At 42.6% G+C, this 19,563-nt stretch overlaps 1 protein-coding gene across 1 annotated transcript in view; it reads left to right on the plus strand.

The window, feature by feature from the left end:
- The window catches only part of SLC38A6 (solute carrier family 38 member 6), a 490,235-nt gene that overhangs the window by 338,682 nt on the left and 131,990 nt on the right, over positions 1-19,563 (plus strand). Inside the window, exon 11 of the mRNA XM_069638925.1 lies at positions 19,450-19,529. Within this exon, the coding sequence (XP_069495026.1) occupies positions 19,450-19,529 (80 nt within the window). The remainder of the gene's footprint in view (positions 1-19,449; positions 19,530-19,563) is intronic.

Consider the following 19,563-nt stretch of genomic DNA (forward strand, 5'->3'; position numbering starts at 1 on the left):
AAATTGACAATAGAAGAAATGTTGGTGTGGATCAGAACGACACAGAGGGGGAAGGAGAGAGCTTGGCTAGACTACTTGCATGGAACTTGCTCATACTGGACCTATTTAATAACAGAGAAGGGCAAGACACGACAAGCCCGAGTGAGCCAGAGGAGGATTGAGCCCCCCGAGGACAATGTGAGCGACAGAACTCGAAGGGGGTGGTGGACATACCGTAAAGGTTCTATGCGAGACCCAGAGATGTACAGAACTGAATGGGAGGATCAGACAAGGAGGGAGCCTAGCTGAGGCGCCAAGCAGACAGGGGATAGAGTGCAGATCCCAACATAACGTTCCAGTCGCAGTGTGATGTTTGTTTGTTTGTTTGTTGTTACTGTTTGTTTGTTTAGTGTTGAAATTAATGAAGAGTTTTAAAAAAAAAAACAAGAAGACCCAGACCAACATTTGCTTTAAGCGTGAGGGCAAGAATAGGTTTGACACAGAGAGACTTTTGTTTTGGGACTTACAAACTTTGACTCTCATTAGAAAGATCAGTTGAGGGAGCCCCCCATTAGAATTGGGCCAATTTAGGCATTGCACCAACCCTAACACTTTTAATACAAGTTTTTAAACTGTTCTCCTTTGTGTCTGTGTCTCTCTTGATACCATGCATGTCTCAATTATGGTTTCAGGGTTGGAACACAGCTCAACCAAAACAGTTTGGAGGACCCTCAAATATGAAACATTTAATAACAGAGCCTCCAACCGCACAGTTGCCACTAAGGGCTCTCTTAGATTTAACATATGTAGTAGCCAGTCAGAAACCATCTCTCCAAAGGAAGGCGCTTAATCTCCATTGATCTGGTCCTCATACCACCCCCAGGTACCTACATCAGGGTGGCACCCAAGTCAGGACTCGCATGGAAATTTGTCATTGATGTCCTGGCATGGGTTATTGACCCTGATTTTCGCAGAGATGTGAAGGTGTTACTCCAAAATAATGGGGTGGATGCCTTTCAGATCCAGGCAGGAGGTAAAATAGCCCAGGGGATACTTGAGAAGATGATGTTTCATTTCCTCAAGGAAGAGGCTGAGAAAGATACCACTGAAAGAGAAGCTTTAGGCTTTGGGGAAGCGGATGGAAAATCTAGTTTTCTATACCTCCACAACTCAGTGATGAAGTTCCTGACATACTTCATGATTTGTCCTTCTCCCAGCGAAAATATCCTTTATTTCCCCCCTACAAGTCCTACCTGAATCTGGGGGCCAAAAGAGAGAGGGACCGTTTGTTTTCTAAAAGAAAGGACTCCTGTATAGAAGGGATACCACCTCAGAAGGTCTACCTAAAACACAACTGGTAGTACTCCGAAGTCACAAACAGGTAGTGCTTGAGATTGCCCACTCGCATCTCACAGGTGGTCATCTGGGACAGGCCAAAACTCAGGCCCAACTAGCTAATAAATTCTATTGGCCAGCAATGCATACAGACACCAAAAATGTTGTACAAACTTGTCAAATATGTCAATGTACAATTACACATTTACCACCACCAGCCCCTTTGAATCTTTTACCCATAATCGAAATACCACTCTCAAGAATTGGAATGGATATTATTGGGTCCCTTGAAAAATCCAAATTGGGAAACAAAAAAGTGCTAGTAATACTTGACCTTGCAACCAGATATCCTGAGGCATTTCCTATGTGCAAGAACACCACACAGCAGATACTAAAGCATCTTCTCCCCTTTTTCTCTTGGGTGGGCTTCCCAAATGAGATATTAACTGACCAGTGTAACACCTTAATGAGCAGGCTCATGGGGGAGGTAAAAGAGCTACTTTACATTACGACCTTGACGACGTCCGTGTATCATCTGCAAACTGACAGATTAGTTGAATAGTTTACCAAAACCCTCAAAACCATTCTTAGGAAGTTTGTTGATCAAGGCAGAACCAACTGGGATCAGATGATTCATTGGCCTTTGTTTGCCATAAGAAAAGCTCCCCAGGCCTCCACTGGTTTCTCACCCTTCAATTTACTCTATGGGCAAGAACTGTGATGTAGGCATGGTATCAAAAGTATGAGAAAGACACAATGATTCAAGTTCAATTTGCTTATTAGCCTTGAAAAGGGGGGAGGTGGAGATTTCCTACCTTGCCCTAAATTTACGATGGTGAGAGGTCTCGACCATCAACAAAAGAAAACTATTCAGTGTCTCTCTTTGTCGAATAAATATTATAGACCTAGCCTTGCCCTCATGCTCATACAAAATATTGTGTAGGGGGTATGGGTCAAAACAAAAATATAGTCTATCAGAAGGAAAGTCAGGATGGTGGTTAAACCAGTACTCAACTCCCTTCCCCACATTTAAAGCACAGGAGGGTTTGGAGGAGCTTTTCAAACAGGTGGCTAGTTTCTCAAAGACAACAGGCTGGTACTATTTAGCGTATCCCCCAAAGTTGAAACAATTCAGTTTCACCCGGTTCCTTATGCAATACGGTCTCTCAACAATCTGTCTTGTCTCATTTTTCAAAACACAATCTTCTTGAGGCTTCCCTTACCTCTATTCAAAATAGATTTCAAGAATGACATTAAGAGTTCAAACTCAGACCGTTTAGGCTTCCCTCGCCTTGAGTTTGGGTCTTGTCTTTCTTGCTTTCAACATTCAACTTTATGGGGTTCCCTTGCCAATTCTTCTTACATCACATCTTTTTAACAATATGTCGGAGGTTTTCAAAACAACACTAATGCCCTTCCTTCATGCCTGACCACTCCGACACTGTTGCATTGTGACGCTTGATGTTTTTACAAACGTGCTCCTGGCACGTAACAGGTTTCCTGGGTATCATAGTTCTATAAGCAATCACAAAAGCTTCTGCTCTTATAATCAATTTAAACTCAGAAACATTTCAATGGTTGACATATCACATTTGTTCCAACATTGGTTTTCCCTCCATCGGTCTCACACCTTTTAAAGTTCATCCTGATTACTTGCGCTTTAGGTTCCCCTCTGTCGGGCTCAAACCTGTCTTGGCTTTGAGATTTCATTTGACATTTTTCACTTGGTGTGGATTTTACTTGTAAAGTTCAAACCGAGTCATTTAAAGATGTGTTTCATTCGCATGACCACTCTATTACTAATTTTACTTCGATTCCAACTGGACTACAAGTCCCATAAGGGCATGCTCTTGCCTCCTTTATCTTTGGTGCCTTTCACCAACCAGACTTGTATTTCATTCACTCTCACCGGTAGCGTTCAGGCTCTCTGCTTCTTTCGGCTGGCTTGCGGTTAAGGCTTTCAGCATCAGCCTCTCTACTCCTCTCCAACACTCTCGTTCACCAGTGAAGAGAGGGCCTACTTCCTGACACAAACAGGAATACATTCTCCAGCTCTTTGGCTCCATGTCACGAACACTTCTGGCTTCTCGCGAGCATGCTGCACTCGCCAGGCTTTATCTGGTTTTCCTTTGCAGTTGAACAGCCCGTCGGCTTCCCGTGCTTTGCTGCCTGGTCCTTGTCAGCCCCCACTGAGCTGCTCCTTCTTGTGTCCAGCCTTGCCTCTTGAGTGTTTTGGATTTGGGTAGAGATCCTCTGTCGGTCTCAGCCTTGCAGCCTCCCACCCTGCTTCCCAAGAGCACTTCCCTGTTCTCTATGGGGCAATTCTTTTTATACACCTGCGTGGTGTCAATTGGTTGCAGGTGTACGTGATTGTGGTGGATTTCCTGATCCTGCCTGGCCTCATTAGTGTGACATTATGGTGGATTCCCACAGGAACCCATGATCTTGCTATTCCTATGGGAAATCTTCATTCCTCTTTCTTTCTTCTTATTTGTCTGTATTTGGGGAGGGGGAGACAGAATTTGTTTGTGGAAATCTCCCAACAAAGGAAGAGGGGCTAGATGGAAAATAGGGACGGGGGAATGTGGCGTATCTGCCCGAGGCACTCTCCCTCTAATCCCCTGAATAAAGAATTCGCCAGAAGGGGGCAGTGAAATACCCTCAGGTTTTTCACAGAACCCAGAGACGTTTTGGATATGCTAAGAGAAACGTGGGAGGAAAGGGAAGAAGCTCCAATACCGCTCTCCCAAACCGCCACAAGGTTAACAGAACATATGGCAGCTGTTCGATCCCTGGTACAAGACCACCTTGCTAGAGCCTAAATTCAGCAGAAAACCTCATATGGCAAAAATGTCACCCTAAGACCATTCTCAATTGGGCAGAAAGTCCTTGTGCTCCTCCTACCTCAAATAATAAGCTGATTTCAAAATGACATGGGCTCTATGAAGTACTTGAAAATACAGGGACATGTAACTACAAAATCACCCAACCAGACTGTCGCCAAAAGACCCAGGTCGACCAAGTGAACTTAAGAGTGGAATGAGAACATCTGAGTCTTATGCCACTGTTATCCCATTTAATACCTTAAAAGGTGAATAATAGTACTCTAATTCTGTCTGATATTACTAACTCTCAACAACAAGATCTCCTTGAGTTAATAAATTCTTGAATGTCTTCCATGAAGAACCTGATGGGGTGAAAGGATAATACCATCATATCCGCAATACTGCAGACAAGGTAGTCTATCTTAAACCATACCGACTACCTGAGGCCCGTACAAACATTGTCATCAAGGAAATGGAGCAAATGCTCCTGGCCAACATAATTGGGCCATCTACCAGGCCCTGGTCCTCCCCCATTGTTCTAGTTGAAAAGCCAGACAAAAGTTGGAGGGTTTGTATAGATTTTCGGAAGGTGAATAGCATCTCAGCCTTTGATGCCTACCCAGTGCCTCGTATTGATGATCTCATCGATAAACTGAGTAGTGCTGTCTATTTGTCAACCCTAGATCTAACAAATGAATATTGGCAAGTACCACTACATGCACCAGACAAACAAAAGACAGCCTTTGCCACCCCTATAGGTCTGTTTAATTTTAAGGTCTTACCCTTCTGGTTGCACGTGCCCCAGCAACCTTCCAAAGACTGATGGACAAAATTCTCCAGCCTTACTCTGAATTTTGCGGGGCATACATTGATGACATCGTAATCCACAGTAAAATGTGTGAAGACCATCTACACATCTATATACTGTAGTGAGAGCTTTGAGAAGAGCAGGATTAACGGCCAACCCTAAGAAATGTAAACTGCCCCAACCTGCTGTTAAATATCTAAGGTTCTTTGTTTGAAATGGCAGTTTTCAACCGCAAGAGGAAAAAGTTAGGGCTGTCCTTAAATTACCTATCCCTAAAACCAAAAAGGATTTGAGAGCTTTGCTAGGGCTGATTGAGTATTACCAACGATTTATCCTTAACCTTTCCAGTAAAACTGCCATGTTGACCAACAAACTGTGGAATGCAGAACCCCAGAGAATCAAATGGGATGAAGAGGATGTCATTTTTTATCAGGCACTCAAATAGACCTTATGTCAAAGTCCTATTTTAAAGGTGGCAGACTTTTCTAAGGCCTTTATACTACAGACAGATGCCTCTTTGACAGGGTTGGGTGCAGGTTTATCTCAAAACTATGACGGACTAGAAAACCCTATTCTGTATGTTAGCCGAAAACTGTTTCCAGGGTGAAGAACTATTCGGTTATTGAATTGGAGGCCTTGGCTATAAAATAGGCTTTTTTACATCTGAAGTACTACTTATTAGGCCGAAAATTCAAATTGATCACTGATCACTCCCCCTAGTATGTATAAGTTAAAGAAAGGAGTCTAACCCATGGGTTATGCAGTGGTTCTTGGACTTACAACCCTATTGCTTCTCTGTAGAACATCGAAAGGGCTGAGAACTGGGAAACTTAGATTTCCTTTCAAGGTTCCCCTGCAAAGCAATTCAGTCCAAACCGCATAGGGGAAGGGTTTGTGAGAAACCTGAAGGTATTCTCTTACCTACTCTCCGGGGTCTTCCATTCAGCTGGCCAGGGAAGCCCCATCGCTCTTGGATCCCGACGCTGGGGGCAGACAAGTGAGGGAGGATCACCTGAGTGGAGGGTCAATGGGAATTGGGAGGAGAATTCTAGAGGGCAAGATGTGGTATTCCCCCTTTCCCAGTTATCCATCAACCCACTCTCCCTCAGCCTTTATGGGATATTTCCAGTCATGTCCCATTCCACCCACCCAATTTCCAACATATATAGGAAGAGGCGACTGAGAGTTGGAAAGATTACCCATGGGAGAAGTCCCTATAGTGCTGTGAGGAGGAAGCTAAATGGTGAGGCCTGCTACACTACACCACTAGCATGTCCCTTTAATGCGGCCAGGCACTTAACACTATCTATGCACACCTGACTTCTGTTGAACATCGACCGATGTATAAAAGGTGGAGTTCTGCCAGAGAAACTGAGTGAGCCATGGGAGCAGAACTCCAGGAAGCTGCAGCAGGAGGACCCTGAGGGATCCGGAGGAGAGCGAGGCGCTGACCCGATTTGTAAGAAGGGTTGCAGCGTGGCAAGGGAGTGGTGTCTCCAGGGAGCCGGATTGGGGTGAGCTGAATCCTGTTGCTCATGGCCAGGCAATTGCTAGTTACCCTGGGAGGTATCCAGGTCCCAGTGGTATCTGAGGGGCAGGTGGTGAGACCCTGACCTCGACACTGAAGCAGACAAACCTTTCCCGACAGCATCGTGCTAATGCAGTGAGCTTTTATGCGATAAGAAATCCGGCGCCTGTGTGAGGCTGGAACGGGAAATTTAAATGGGAGAAGAAGTGTCCGAGCGGCACGACAGAAAGAAAAGGACACAGAAGTGTGCAAGCGGCACTAAAGGAGAAAATAAGAAAGTGTTGAAAGCATGTAAAGAAAAGGCTGAAGTAAGAGGGTGCAAGCGACCCGAAAAGGAAAGCAAGAATACAAGTTTAAATGTGCAAGCGTCACAGAAGGAAATGGGGGGAAAAAAGGAACATGTACATGCAGCACGGATGAAAAAGAAAGTGACCGTGTGCAAACGGCATGGATGAAAATACTGTGCATAATTAAGAGGCAAGAAGAAAATAGTGCAAGTGGCACAGAACGAAAGAAGGAAAGAAAGGAAGGAACTATGTTTTGAAAAGTGAATCCTGACAAGTTGAACATTTATGTTACGAATTTGTGGTGAATCATTGAGACCAGAGGAGCCGCAGCTTTTGGAAGGGAACCCTGAGAGGCCTGAAAGGAACTGTGAATCTTTTGGAACCGGAGGGGCCGAGGCTTGGGAAAGGGAACCATGAGAGGCCCATAGGAACTGTGAATTTTAAGAAGCTTGGGCAAGGTATTTCAAGCGAACCTAGGAACCTTTGTGAACTGGGTTCTTTAGTTATGAGAGGCTTGCCTGGAAGATTCAAAGGGCACCTTTTTAAGTTGAACTGTTTTGAACCGGCAGAACTAAACCTGACGATAAGGCTACTTGAATCCACCCTTATTTTATACTTCCTTTTGAAACACCATTTTTCTTTTAAGAAGACCCAGCACAACATTTGCTTCAAGAGTGAGGGCAAGCATAGGTTTGACACTTTTGTTTTGGGACTTAGACTTCGACTGTCCTTAGAAACATCAGTTGAGGGGAAACTCCCCATTAGATTTAGGGCAAGCTAGGTATTCCAGCAACCCTAAAGCTTTTAATGAAGGTGTTCAAACTGTTCTCCTTTGTGTCTGTGTCTCTCTTTATACCATGCCTGCCTCACACTACATTTGTAGTGGAGGGCAAGTCCATTGGGGCGATAATTTCCATACACATGATTAAAATGATAAGTCCAGCCCTGTCATGTGGGAGAAAAGAATACAGGAGGAAGAGAATATCCAGTGAAGGTCGAAAGAGTTTTGTCAGAATCTGGAACGTTTAGGGTGAAGGGTGAGTCTAATGGAAATCCAGTAAAATGAAAGATGAGCCAAGTCCAGCGCACTTAACTGGTGGAAAGGTGGCCTTGGCTGGAGGCCCCCAAGCCAGGGATCATTGCTCTCATGCAACCAATCCACATAACCAGCCACCCCTGCTTTTATTTCTATTGCTCTACCATCACATCTGTTAATTCCCCAGACTCTTGTGATAAAAGCAGTTAAAGAGGACAAGTTTCTATCTGTGTGACTTCGTATGCCAGTGACATCCAAGAAGTTGTACGCCAAGATATCTCATGTCATTGCCCCATCTTTTCCAGGAACCCCAATGTCCTATGTGACTTGTTGCAGACCACGGGATCAGCAAAAAAGACCCAAGTCAATAGGGTATGAGTCTCTCTTATTTGTAGAAAAACAAAGGTTTTAGTAAGGTCTAGAGGTCCCTAGCAGGGAGTCACTCTAATAAACCAAGGATATTTTTTACATGGTATTTCTTAAATTCATCCATGCAAAGCTTCAAGGGAAGCGAACTTCAAACCCCTACAACAAATCGTGGTTACAGTGGTCGCCCCTGATGTTCTCACAAAACGTCATTCACAGTTCCAGGAAATTCTAAGGGTTCCAGGACACCACCTTTCCTCGCCTTGAATGAAGGTTAGCACCCCGGTACGTTGCTAAGCATTTAGTTGAAAAGGAAGTGACCTTTATGGATAAAAATCAATTCTAGCCTCATCTATTGCCCAATTTATAGCAATAACAATCTGAGGTTTTAGCACGTAATAGAGGAATGCTCTTGCTTCTTGGTGGTGTAATCCCAGATGTTATTATTAAAGTTAATGGTAGTTTATCAACCTTCAGCCCTGACACGAGATTCATATTTGTGAAGTTCAGGATGGCTCATATATAAGGCTCCCGGTTTTATGGTATTCATTTTTCGGTCATTGCCGTCTGAATTTATCCATATTTATTTTGTGGCCTTTTTTTCTGCATTTAGCCACATTTATTGTTTGTCATATAAAAAGATCATTTGCAACCAGTATTTTTCTGCATTTATTAGAATACTAAAATGCATTTATTAACGCACACATGCAGCCATATCGGAAATAAACATGGACTCCTTTTGTTCCATAACAATAAATGGTTGCTCCTGTGACTGCTGCTGCCTTAAGATATATGCTGTCAGCAATTTAAAGAACTTTAATGCTATTTCTATACAACTTTTACACTCTCCATGCTGTCAATCTTTAATGCGGTTAGCCTGCGATGTATGAGTGACATCATAGAGAACCAGACAGAAAGACCTTTTTTTTCCATTTTTATAAATAAATACAAGCAAGAAAGCGGATTGATTTCCGTATATATTTTTATGTGTAAATATTGACAACTGGATGCCTTACTCATATATAAGGCAAATTCATTAATGTGTGAGCTTTCCACCTTATGTTGATGTATGTCTCCAGCCTTTTCCCTGCATTTAGATTTAAGAGGTTAATGGTGCCTGAATTCACAGCTGGTGTATACATTGCATGAAATCCCCATGCCATTAAATGGGCTGAGAATGTTCTTTTCTTTTTTCACTGGCCATGACATGGGTAAAAAGGCTGCTTGTAATTTAAGACCTCAGATCAGTAGATATTGGTGTCAGATCATGCTGGTTGTTCATTGGTTGGGAGGCTCTGTACTGGGTTGGGAGGTACCCAGCAGTAGGTGGCAGCATAATGTCTTCATGGAACCTGTAAGGGAACAGCTGTTTCCTAGTGAGTGTATACAATTGTATTGAGAATATTCACTATGCTTTCTGAACTATTGGATTTTTGAGACTAATGTAATGTAAGTGATCTTATATACTGCCCTTCTGCCAATATGATAGCCTCGCTGCACGAGGGGAGTTCATTAGTGGGACAGTAGGAGGGTACAATGCAAAAACTGTGGTGTTGGTGATTTCAGGTCGGAAGTAACTGGTTTGTGTGTGCCAGTTTGCATTCTACGGGTTTGGCGAAGAAGAGCACAAGATGTGATATACTAGGCAGAGACGCTCTGGTTAGCCACAGTGGCGAGAAAGTGGTACAAGGCTGAAGAGAAGGTTCGGTTAGTGTTGATGTGCTAATTGTTGTATAAGATATGAGATCTTAGAGGGAATTGGTTAGTCAGGTGAAGGTGGGAGCTACCCCAGGCCATTTAAAGACCGTTCCCATTTCTCTAGCTCAGTGCCACCTATCAATCCCACTCTCTCGCTCTCCCTTGCTCTATCCGTTTGTCTCAAATTGATGCATTCTGTCCCATGAGGAACAAAAACGACCATCTGTGAGTTGGCAGATGAAGTAAAGGGCGGTCTGGAAACTCCAGAAATGACCAGGAGCTACCTGCTACTGTTATGGGAGACGAGACCTTTTGGTCCATAGGAAGGACTGCTTGAAATTTGAGGACCGTAGTCAACCATTTCACCTTCCTTAGTATGTTGGTTGGCAAGCTGAGGGATGCCTCAAACTTGGCTCGAGCATGCTAAGGTGATATGCTCAGTGGCCCGCTGGGACCTTTGCCCATTGAGAATGGGACAAGGCATTTGTCATGCGTTCATCAGGTATTGGTCAGGGCAGGGGCCAGAATCCCTCATCGTTTCTCTGAGGTCTACCCTGCTGTCTCCAGCAAGCCCCAAATTCTTCTCACACAGGCCAAAATGAAATTCCTCCACTCCATCCGCCCGAAGGGACACAACTCACCAGGTTTTGAAGTGCAAAGTCTTCGGTATCAGAGTGATACTGTAACTCTGCAAGGTGATCTTCATGATGACACAAGGAGCAGAAGCAATAGAATTTGGAGTACAGATTTATCAAAATATGCAGCACGTTGGTATATAGAGGGGGCAGGGATTGCAGGTAGTGAAAGAAAGGGATTTTGAGGGGGAATAGGGTGGACTTTCCAATATCACTGCAGTGTTCAGTTTGCAGTCTCTCTCTCTGCCCGCTTGTTAGGAAAGGGCTGCAGGCTAATTTTCTTATGAATGATCAAGACTAAGATGCATACTCCTAATTAGGTGCTCATTGAAAAGGAGTCGTTGCACCCAGACTCTCCTAACTTCCTCCTGACGATGGAAAAAAAAACCACATATAACTACAACACCACCCCATTCCTTCACAATATTTCAGAATGGAAACCTAGTTACACAGCTACCAAGAAAACATGTTTGGTGTCGGAGGTTTCTATCTTAATGAAAATGTGTCCTGAATTTGAGATCATGACAAAGTATGGTCATTTGAATAATCATGTTTTGCAGGAAGGTAACATACATTATGTAATGTGGAGCACTCCATATTCTGTACACTCAGCACTGTTTGCTGAACTCCTCTCACTTGTGTAACTCAAATTCATGACACTCCTAGACTCTTCAAGCTTCGTCATTCATTGACAGTATCTGCTTCAACTAGTTGTACATATATGTCACCTGAGGCAAGCCCTCTAATAGATTTGGGTGGCTAAGGGAAATAGGAATCTGGTCTGGGATGTCCCACCTCAGAGAAGATATGGTGGCAAATTTGTTCTAACATGACAGGGTTGAAAAAAGTATTCTTCCTCAGATATACCAAACAACGCAATGTTTATTTCGGGGTGGGTGAATGTAAGCTATTACCCACTAATCTATGTTGGTTCTGCAACACATCAAGTGGAACAAACCAGAAAATGCATTTGACACCGAAAAGGAGATAGGAATTTGAAACTCTCTAGGCCATAAATTAGCCAGACTGCTGCATTTTGGGCAGTCTGCAGGCAAGCAATAGAGCTGGAGGTTAGATCAACAAAGACTGCATTGGCATAGTGTAACCTGGAGTTAATAAGAATACCAACAGGATCGTGCAGATGTTTTGGCATGAAAGGGAAAGCCCTTTTCAGTTGACGTAAAGTGGGATATGAAGCCCTCACAATTCACCCAATTTGGGCATTTAAGCCAAGATCGACTTCACATAGTCAAAGACATCTGCATTTCTTTTGTCTGAGGAATTGACCTTTTGCACAAGTCATCAGCTACAGGTCTTGCTTGACTATAGAGATCCATAATTTAGTTTATAGGCCTCTCCAGCTACTTGCATAGGAATTTTACGGTAGCTCTGTAGAGGCTCTCACAATTTGCATATGAGAAGTGAGGAGGAGCAATGCATGGATGGATAAAGAACTGGATAGGTAAGTTATGTGGAGTTCTAGAGTTCGTACACGGAGAAGAACAGATGTGGTTTAATGTCTTAAATGGTCCGGGTCAAAGCAGAGGTGTAAGAAGAAAAGGATCCAGAAACTTATTTTCGATGTATTCTGATCTGCTGCTAAAACAGAAATACCTGTACCTCCTCTCCCACAGGCAGAGTAGGTACTAAGCGGATTATCTTATCCGACTCATCAGCTGCTATTATGTGAAAACTGTGGTGAAGTAATCTGGGACTCATTTTTGCAAAGTTAGATGTAGAGCTGATATTAAAAGGTACTATGGTTAGTTGTCTTTGACAGAATTTGTTATATTTATTTTTAACAAAGCATATGACCAAATGAACAGAGGAATACATAAAACACAGCTATACATTGTCTTCAGTCATAGAAGCAAGTTCATGCATGAAGCTATTATGGAAATGTGAAATATACATTCAAAGTAACATCAAAAATGAAGTCTGTGTCTCTTCTTTCCCCTTAAATGATACATTTCCCATGCCTCCTACACATGCCCAGTTACACCCCTATTTTTTGTATAAAGCTCTCCTCTCACCTTTTCTATTTAATACTTAGAGTTTTAGAGTTTTGCACGGTTATGCCATCAAAGCTAAATGGCATTTCTCGTATGAAGTAAATGCCAATTTCCAGCATAATAAATGTCCATGTCTGTAATAACAATGATTTTGACAAGCATGGTACCAAACTCATGCAATTGCTCTAATGTAACTCTAACTCCCACACTTCTGGCAGTTAGGATATACGTCTATGTTTAAGCTACATCATTTTTGTAGTGCGTAATCTAAATGAAAGAACTGGAAATCATATATGTTTAGCAAGTTACTCTGATTTGAATGTGTTTGAGATCTAGTCTTAGAAGAACTTTTGAGGCTATGTCATTTAATTGCTGAAATTGATTTTTCTTCTCTGCTGAAATTACGATTTTTCCAAGTCTTCACATAAAAATCTGAAAAATTACATGAATTCCGGTATGTTCAGCTTTATTTTTCTTGTTTTTCTGTGAAGTAGAGCTGATTGTATGCCTCCTTGTTAAAGTTTTAGGGTGTCTCAATAAGTGTTGCTGTCTTCACAATTAGTTGTTGCATAGATCTCAATCTGTAGAGCCATGAATTCAACTCATATAGCAGTAAAGACCTATGAAATGTCAATCTGAAGCTAGATTTATCAGAAAGCGCAAGTTTATCATCCTAGAAGGCAGTATTAATCCACTGTATGTGTGAAAAATCCTTGGCTACTGTTACCAAACATGTAATTGACCTTTGGGAAGGAACAGTGACATTAAAGAGATTTTCAGATCTGTGTAAATTAATCCAGACTCGTCAATCAAATGGTGGGGCGGATGGCATGGTTTTGTCTTCTGTCGTATGTCATTTATTTTGTCTGTCATCGAGTTGGTACATTTACAATGCAAGGCTCAGTGCAGTCCTGCATTGTAGAAATAGCAGAGTGAAGATCCCCTGCAGAAAGTGGAACGTTATTTCAACATTTTAGGGCTCATTCCGAGTTTGGCAGAGAGGTAAAAAAAAATGTGGTGCTACTGTAATTACCACCACTTTTACCGTTCTGACAAATCCTGAGTTTGGCCTTGAAGTGGTGGATTTACCTCCAATATCCTGCTGACTGTAAATCCCCCGCTTTACTGCTGAAAAATTGGCAAAATTGGAACAATCAGCAAAACCGCCAGTAGTAATTCTGCCGAAATCCCCATAGAGCCCTATGGACTCATAAAAATGGGCATAAACCCACAGGACAAGTGGCGGTAACAGTAATTCTGTTTGGTGATAATTCCACTGAACTACCGGAAAACCCGGAATGAGCCCCTTAGTGTGAACCATTGTGTTACTAGAATTCAATGTTATTGATGGTGAATTCCAATGACATTTCTTTGACCGTTCCAGTTCCCTCATGTTTGAGGCAAGTTTCTAAATATCAGGTCTGGGTGAAATGTCACTGGTTAAGGCCATTAAAGTGACTAATTCTTGTTACCATGCAGAAGCAGATATCACATCCTATGTACTGTTTTTACCAATGTTCTCACCTGTCTTTGCTGCCGTCTACTTTACATGTGCCAATAATTGTCATGTTCTCCTATCATTATTTTGTGTCTGACACCATAACGTTCTTCTCCTTCTTGTTCAATACTACTTTGAACCATAACCCTTTGAGTGTGACAGTATTTCTTATTACATGACGACTTGTTGTTTGATGGTGAAGTAATACAAGCCATGGCTGGTGTTTTTTCCTTCTCATAGTGATCTCCCCACCCCTTGCACGTGATGCTATCATTGTTTTTAGATTGGTCACTTTCTTCAGCACAAATCATACATGTGGCCTTAATGATCATTACTAATATTTGGCATTATTAGTTATAGAATGAATGCTGTCCACATATGCTCTTATAACATCTATCAAAATAAGAGTTTATAAGGAGGCCCTCAGTGTAGCTTGTTTATGTATGAGATCACTCAGTGAGCCGTAATAACCTTTAGTGAACAAAGAGCTAATAGTTGTGTGTATACAATTGTGTTTCAGTGTGTACATTCAATGGCTGGCTCTGTTCCTATGAAGTTGTATATACACTTTTAACAAAAGTTTCTTTTATTAATTTCATTCACAGAGAATAATTCAAGTGATCAATCAAAGAGTTAATTAAGGATTGTGAGAAACCTGAAGGTGTCTCCCTAGCTGGTGTCCGGGGATCTGTCATCCAGGTGGCCAGGACACGGCCATCGCTATTGGATCCAGTTCCTGGGGGTGGACCAGTGAGGGAGGATCACCTGGATTGGGGGTCGTCCGGGAGTGGGACACCGACGGGTGAGACGCGGTATCCCCCTTCTTCGAACACCTTTTCCCCATCCTACCATGTAGGAAATTCAAAACCACTGCCCCCCCTCCTTTTCCAACACAAACACTTTAACACGACACACCGGAGAACGGACTAACACCAGAGCCGTTCACCTGACATGTCCCAAGACAAGGGTCAGGCATTTGATCAGAATCAAACACACCCGATGGCCATTTCCCTTCCCCACAGGGATAAAAGGTGGAGCAAGAAAGCGCAGTATGAGCAAGGCAGACCGCACAACGAGACAGCTATCCAGACCTGGCAGTTCAAGAGGAGGAGAAAGGCGGCAAACATTGAGAGGCTGACGAGGAGATATGCAACCTTGTCCTCATCGACAAGACCCTGCAAACCATCCACTGAAAGAATCCTAACGCCAAGGACAATAGCCGAAGTGTGCAACAGTAGATGTCAACGGCACACAGAGCATATCGACGCTGATAAGCTGAAGCAAGGAAGACTCCTTCTGTGGTGCCAGCCTTGACTCCAGTTAGGAGCACCGCCAAGCGGTTCATCGGAGCTGGTGAGTCGAGGGGAGAGCCGATAAGAACTGGGCTGTGGTGAATGAAAGTTGCAAAGTGAGAAAAGCTTGAACTGTAACATTGTAAAGGGGGGGGACCAGCTGCAAAAGAGGGCAGGCACCACATGAGTGCTGCTGCAGGAAACTTGTCAATCCCCGTCTAAATGAAACTACAGATACCAGAAGGCTGTAGGAGAGCCACCAAAATAGGTCAAAGGGGTCATGCAGGAGGTCAAGCAAAATCCCTGTACAGTCGAAAGCCTTTGACCTAAGAACTGTGAGAAAGCGAGGGAAGTGAATCCTGTGAACATTTAAAGTAGATGTCAATGTGAAGTTGACAAGAGCGAACCCGGCCTAGGGATGTCCACTGGAACTGTTTAAAAAGACATTAAGATTTGTAAAGGAAGGAAAAGCCATAGTGAACCCGGTGGAAGGAGGCTGAAAATAAAGAGGGGTCAGCGCCCAGAAGAGGGGGACCCAGGGGTGAAGAATCCTCAACCTAAGTGAAACCAGGAAACAAACTTTCATTTTGTTGAAGGAACATTTGTTTTTGTTATTTGAATACATCAGGCTCTCAAAGGCAAGAGACTTTCAAGAGAAACCAGACTTGGCCATAAACGGCCCTGATAGCTGCACGTGGAACTGTCGTCTCGTGCTGGGGAAGCTCGAGAGTGTATGGTGCTCCAGGATTCCGCCTTGCCCCGTGCTCAAAGCGCAGGGAAGGGAGACCCAAGCTGCCGCATCCTGACATATTATTTGTGAACACTTCTTTCTTTTCTTGAGAACTATCCCACACCCTTTTTGTATTATTTGTAAGGCTTGGCAATAGGTTTCTTAGTATAGGCCCTTTTTTTTATATGACACAACGCCACTAGGACTGCCTTATTTTCATTTGATGGTCAACTCTTGCTACCATCTTAGATTTAGTTTAGGCGTTTTTCCAACCTGCATACAGTTTAATAAACACCCTTGAACTGTCATCACTTGTGTCTGCCTTTTCTGTTTCCACCATGAGTTCCTTACAGGATACACTACCACAGTAACCTTCTGAATTCTCAAGAATTCCCTTAGGCAAGTCCTATTCCCAATGTCTCCTCCGACTCGCCTTTTTTTTCTTTTGGCAGACTAAATGCTTTTTATTCTCAGGGCAGTGTCAGTACTTGCATGTTTTATTTAATATTACATCCGACTCAAGTGCTGCCACCCCCAAATTCAATGTGTAGCAAAGCTTCCTAAAGTTCAGCAAATGCCCACTTTATCATATCCCTGACCCAAAAATGTCACGGTGGACCTCTACTGCTTACACAGGACTTTACTACATATTTTACCAATAGGAAGGCCATGTCAGCAAATTGTTGATTGAAGGCTCTATTTGCAGCAAATAGGCACAGAAGGTTTAGCGCAGACCTTCCTGTTTAATCCTGCACTATTTATGACATGGTCATATACCCTGCTTTAGTTTTCCTTTGACAAAGGATAGCTCCACGCATAGAAGTTACTCGGTGCCCTGACGAGTTGGGGCTACTGAAGCCGGATGCATTTCTGTGGTGTGACTTTGGTGATGCAGGTTTTTTGCATAACTAAAGTACATTCTAAAACATTCCAAATGCAGCAAAATAAACATAAAGGAACTTTTTTAAAATAGTTATTTCAATTTTGCACTGTAAAAACAAATTGACAAGAGACACCTGCTTAGTATAATTCCTTTGAGCAACACCTGCATTGTACATTCCCAAAGTTACTTAGTGACTTGTTAATCATAGTACATACAAAATACATCACAATTACACATGTGATTAATATGCCTACTAATGTGCTGTTTCAGGACCACAGAAAGATATTTCAGGTCAGAGTATTTTACTTCTAACTTTGGGAAGTTGAGAGTAAAAGGACTGTCCCATTCTCGACTGGCCTAATTTTAATAGGTTTTTTCTTGTAATCCAAAGATTATTTGTAGGTTAGCAGTTCCTCCAAATAAAAATAAGCATTTTGGATTGTAAAGGTCTTTTTTTGAGTCAGACAGCACTACAGCAAAGGTCCGCTTTGTGGAAGGCCCTTATCGTGCCACTGGTTTCAACAGATCACCTAAGCAGGTGCAGGTGGCTTAAAGGGCCATAAACATGTGTATCGGTTTCTCTGTTTTTATTTATTGGTTGTATGGACCTAATTTTGAAGTGCAAAATAGGCAAGTGCCTATCTGGTGCCCTCTGCAGTTAAACCGATCAGCACAGGTGTGATTGTCACATGCATATATTTGTATGTCAGAATCTCTTCGGTCAGTCAAAGGTGGCTTCAGATAGTACTCTGCGTTCAGCTAACAAGGCTCGTCTCAGATGCAAGCCAGGAGCTAAATAGTTCCCAGCTCCCATTTATTTTCATTCCAGCACTACAGAATCTCAAAAACATGTGCATGCCTTGTCAATTTGTGTAGTGTGGCAGCCGTGTCTCCTGTATAGCCCCAAGGGACAACAATGCGGACAAGAACGAATGCGGTGTCTACAGTAGAGGGGCTCTGCATGTTTCAGCATGGTCTCCTTTGTACATGTTAGTAGTACATTTGAAAAGTCTGTTGCATAAATCCTCCCAACATTTGCACAGTTAATTCTTGTATATTATATGACTTTGCTAACTTGATTATTAACTCTATTGTCCTGTCTGTTGCCAATACTTTGCCTTGGTACTAACTGGTTTCTTCTCCATCTGTTTGCTTGCTTGCAACTCAGCTTGACATTTTAAACATGTGTTTTATTTGCTCTTTCCTATTCACCACCTTTCTTCCTCTACTGTAATTTGGCTGGGTGAATATCTGTTTCCTATCCAGGTGTTCTGAAATGTCTGCACCTGGAAAACAAGGCACCATGACTTGGATCTGTCGTTTTATGTAAGTTAGCAGCTCTGTCTAGGTTTGCTGTCCCCTCTGGCTTCATCTCATTTTCTGTCCGTTGTCCCCGGTGCTTTCCTCTCATTGCAGCATTTCATTAGAATTATCCTTTTTGTATACAGCATGTTCCCAACTGTGTTCGTTTTAAAATGTGCATTCTCTTTAATGGCTGTAAACTGCAGAGAGAATATGTTAATATGCCAGAAATTTATATTTTTCATCTTTTAAGTTTCATTCGTTCCTTTTGCCCTTTTTGCATGGATATTCATTATAGAGGTTTGTCAATTGTGACAAATGCATGAAGATAAAGTGAGCTCTGGGTTTAACTGAGTTGTCACCCACCGTAGCACACATTTCAGTCTTTTCTCTGTGCAAGGCTGCGGCAAAATGTCAGTTCACGGTCACAAAGCTGCCACCTAGGTTTATGCAAAGAAGAATATGTGTGCCTGCTTACCCTAACAAAGATGGCCCACATACTGGACAGCTGCATGAACTGTACCTCTAAATAAAATGCAGCACCACAGAACATGAATATTTATGATATGCATTAGTAAGTTTATCTGAAGTTAGAGAGAGATTGATATAGTAGGCTTTTGCCTTGAGTCATACTTAAATCAAGCCGATAAGACCTCCATTCAGTAGCTGTCAGTGGCCACACTACTTACACAATAACTCAAGTTATATGGATCTCTACTGAATGCCAGTGGCATAAACGGAGAGTGTTGCAGCGGGAGGCGAGCAGACCGATGGGTAAGTGCTAATATTGAGGAATACCGCACATCTGCTGTAGACAGGTTCTTAATGCCGATAACTGGCCTGATGCCCACTGTGCTCCTGTGTTCACAATGTTGTTAACAATTAAACACATTCATTGCTATTTTGCACTACCAATGTATGCCATTTTTAGAAATCTCCTGATGTTGACCCCCTATCAGTAAACATCACATTATAATTACACCAGTAAGAGGTAACTGCAAACCTAGTGTTCAACAAGGTATGTCATGGGATCCCATATGCTTCTATGCCATCCAAGCAAAACTTAATTTTGTTTCCACTGGGTTTGTGTCTAATCAGTCATTTAACCTCTCAAACTCCTCTGTCATTTTTGCAATGATCTGATTCAGATTACGTCAGACTGGCAAAACTGTTTACATGAACATTAAAAGATAATGTCACCCTTTACTTATTCTTTGATATTCTTTTTTTTCTAGAGTGCCTTTGCCATACCAACAATGGCCTTCTCATTCCTCTGCCACACATCAGTGTTACCCATCTACTGTGAACTAAAAAGGTAAAAGTTAAAAGGGAAGCATACTACCAAACCC

Source organism: Ambystoma mexicanum, chromosome 14, assembly GCF_040938575.1.
Source record: "Ambystoma mexicanum isolate Mex_15411 chromosome 14, UKY_AmexF1_1, whole genome shotgun sequence".
NCBI lineage: Eukaryota > Metazoa > Chordata > Amphibia > Caudata > Ambystomatidae > Ambystoma > Ambystoma mexicanum.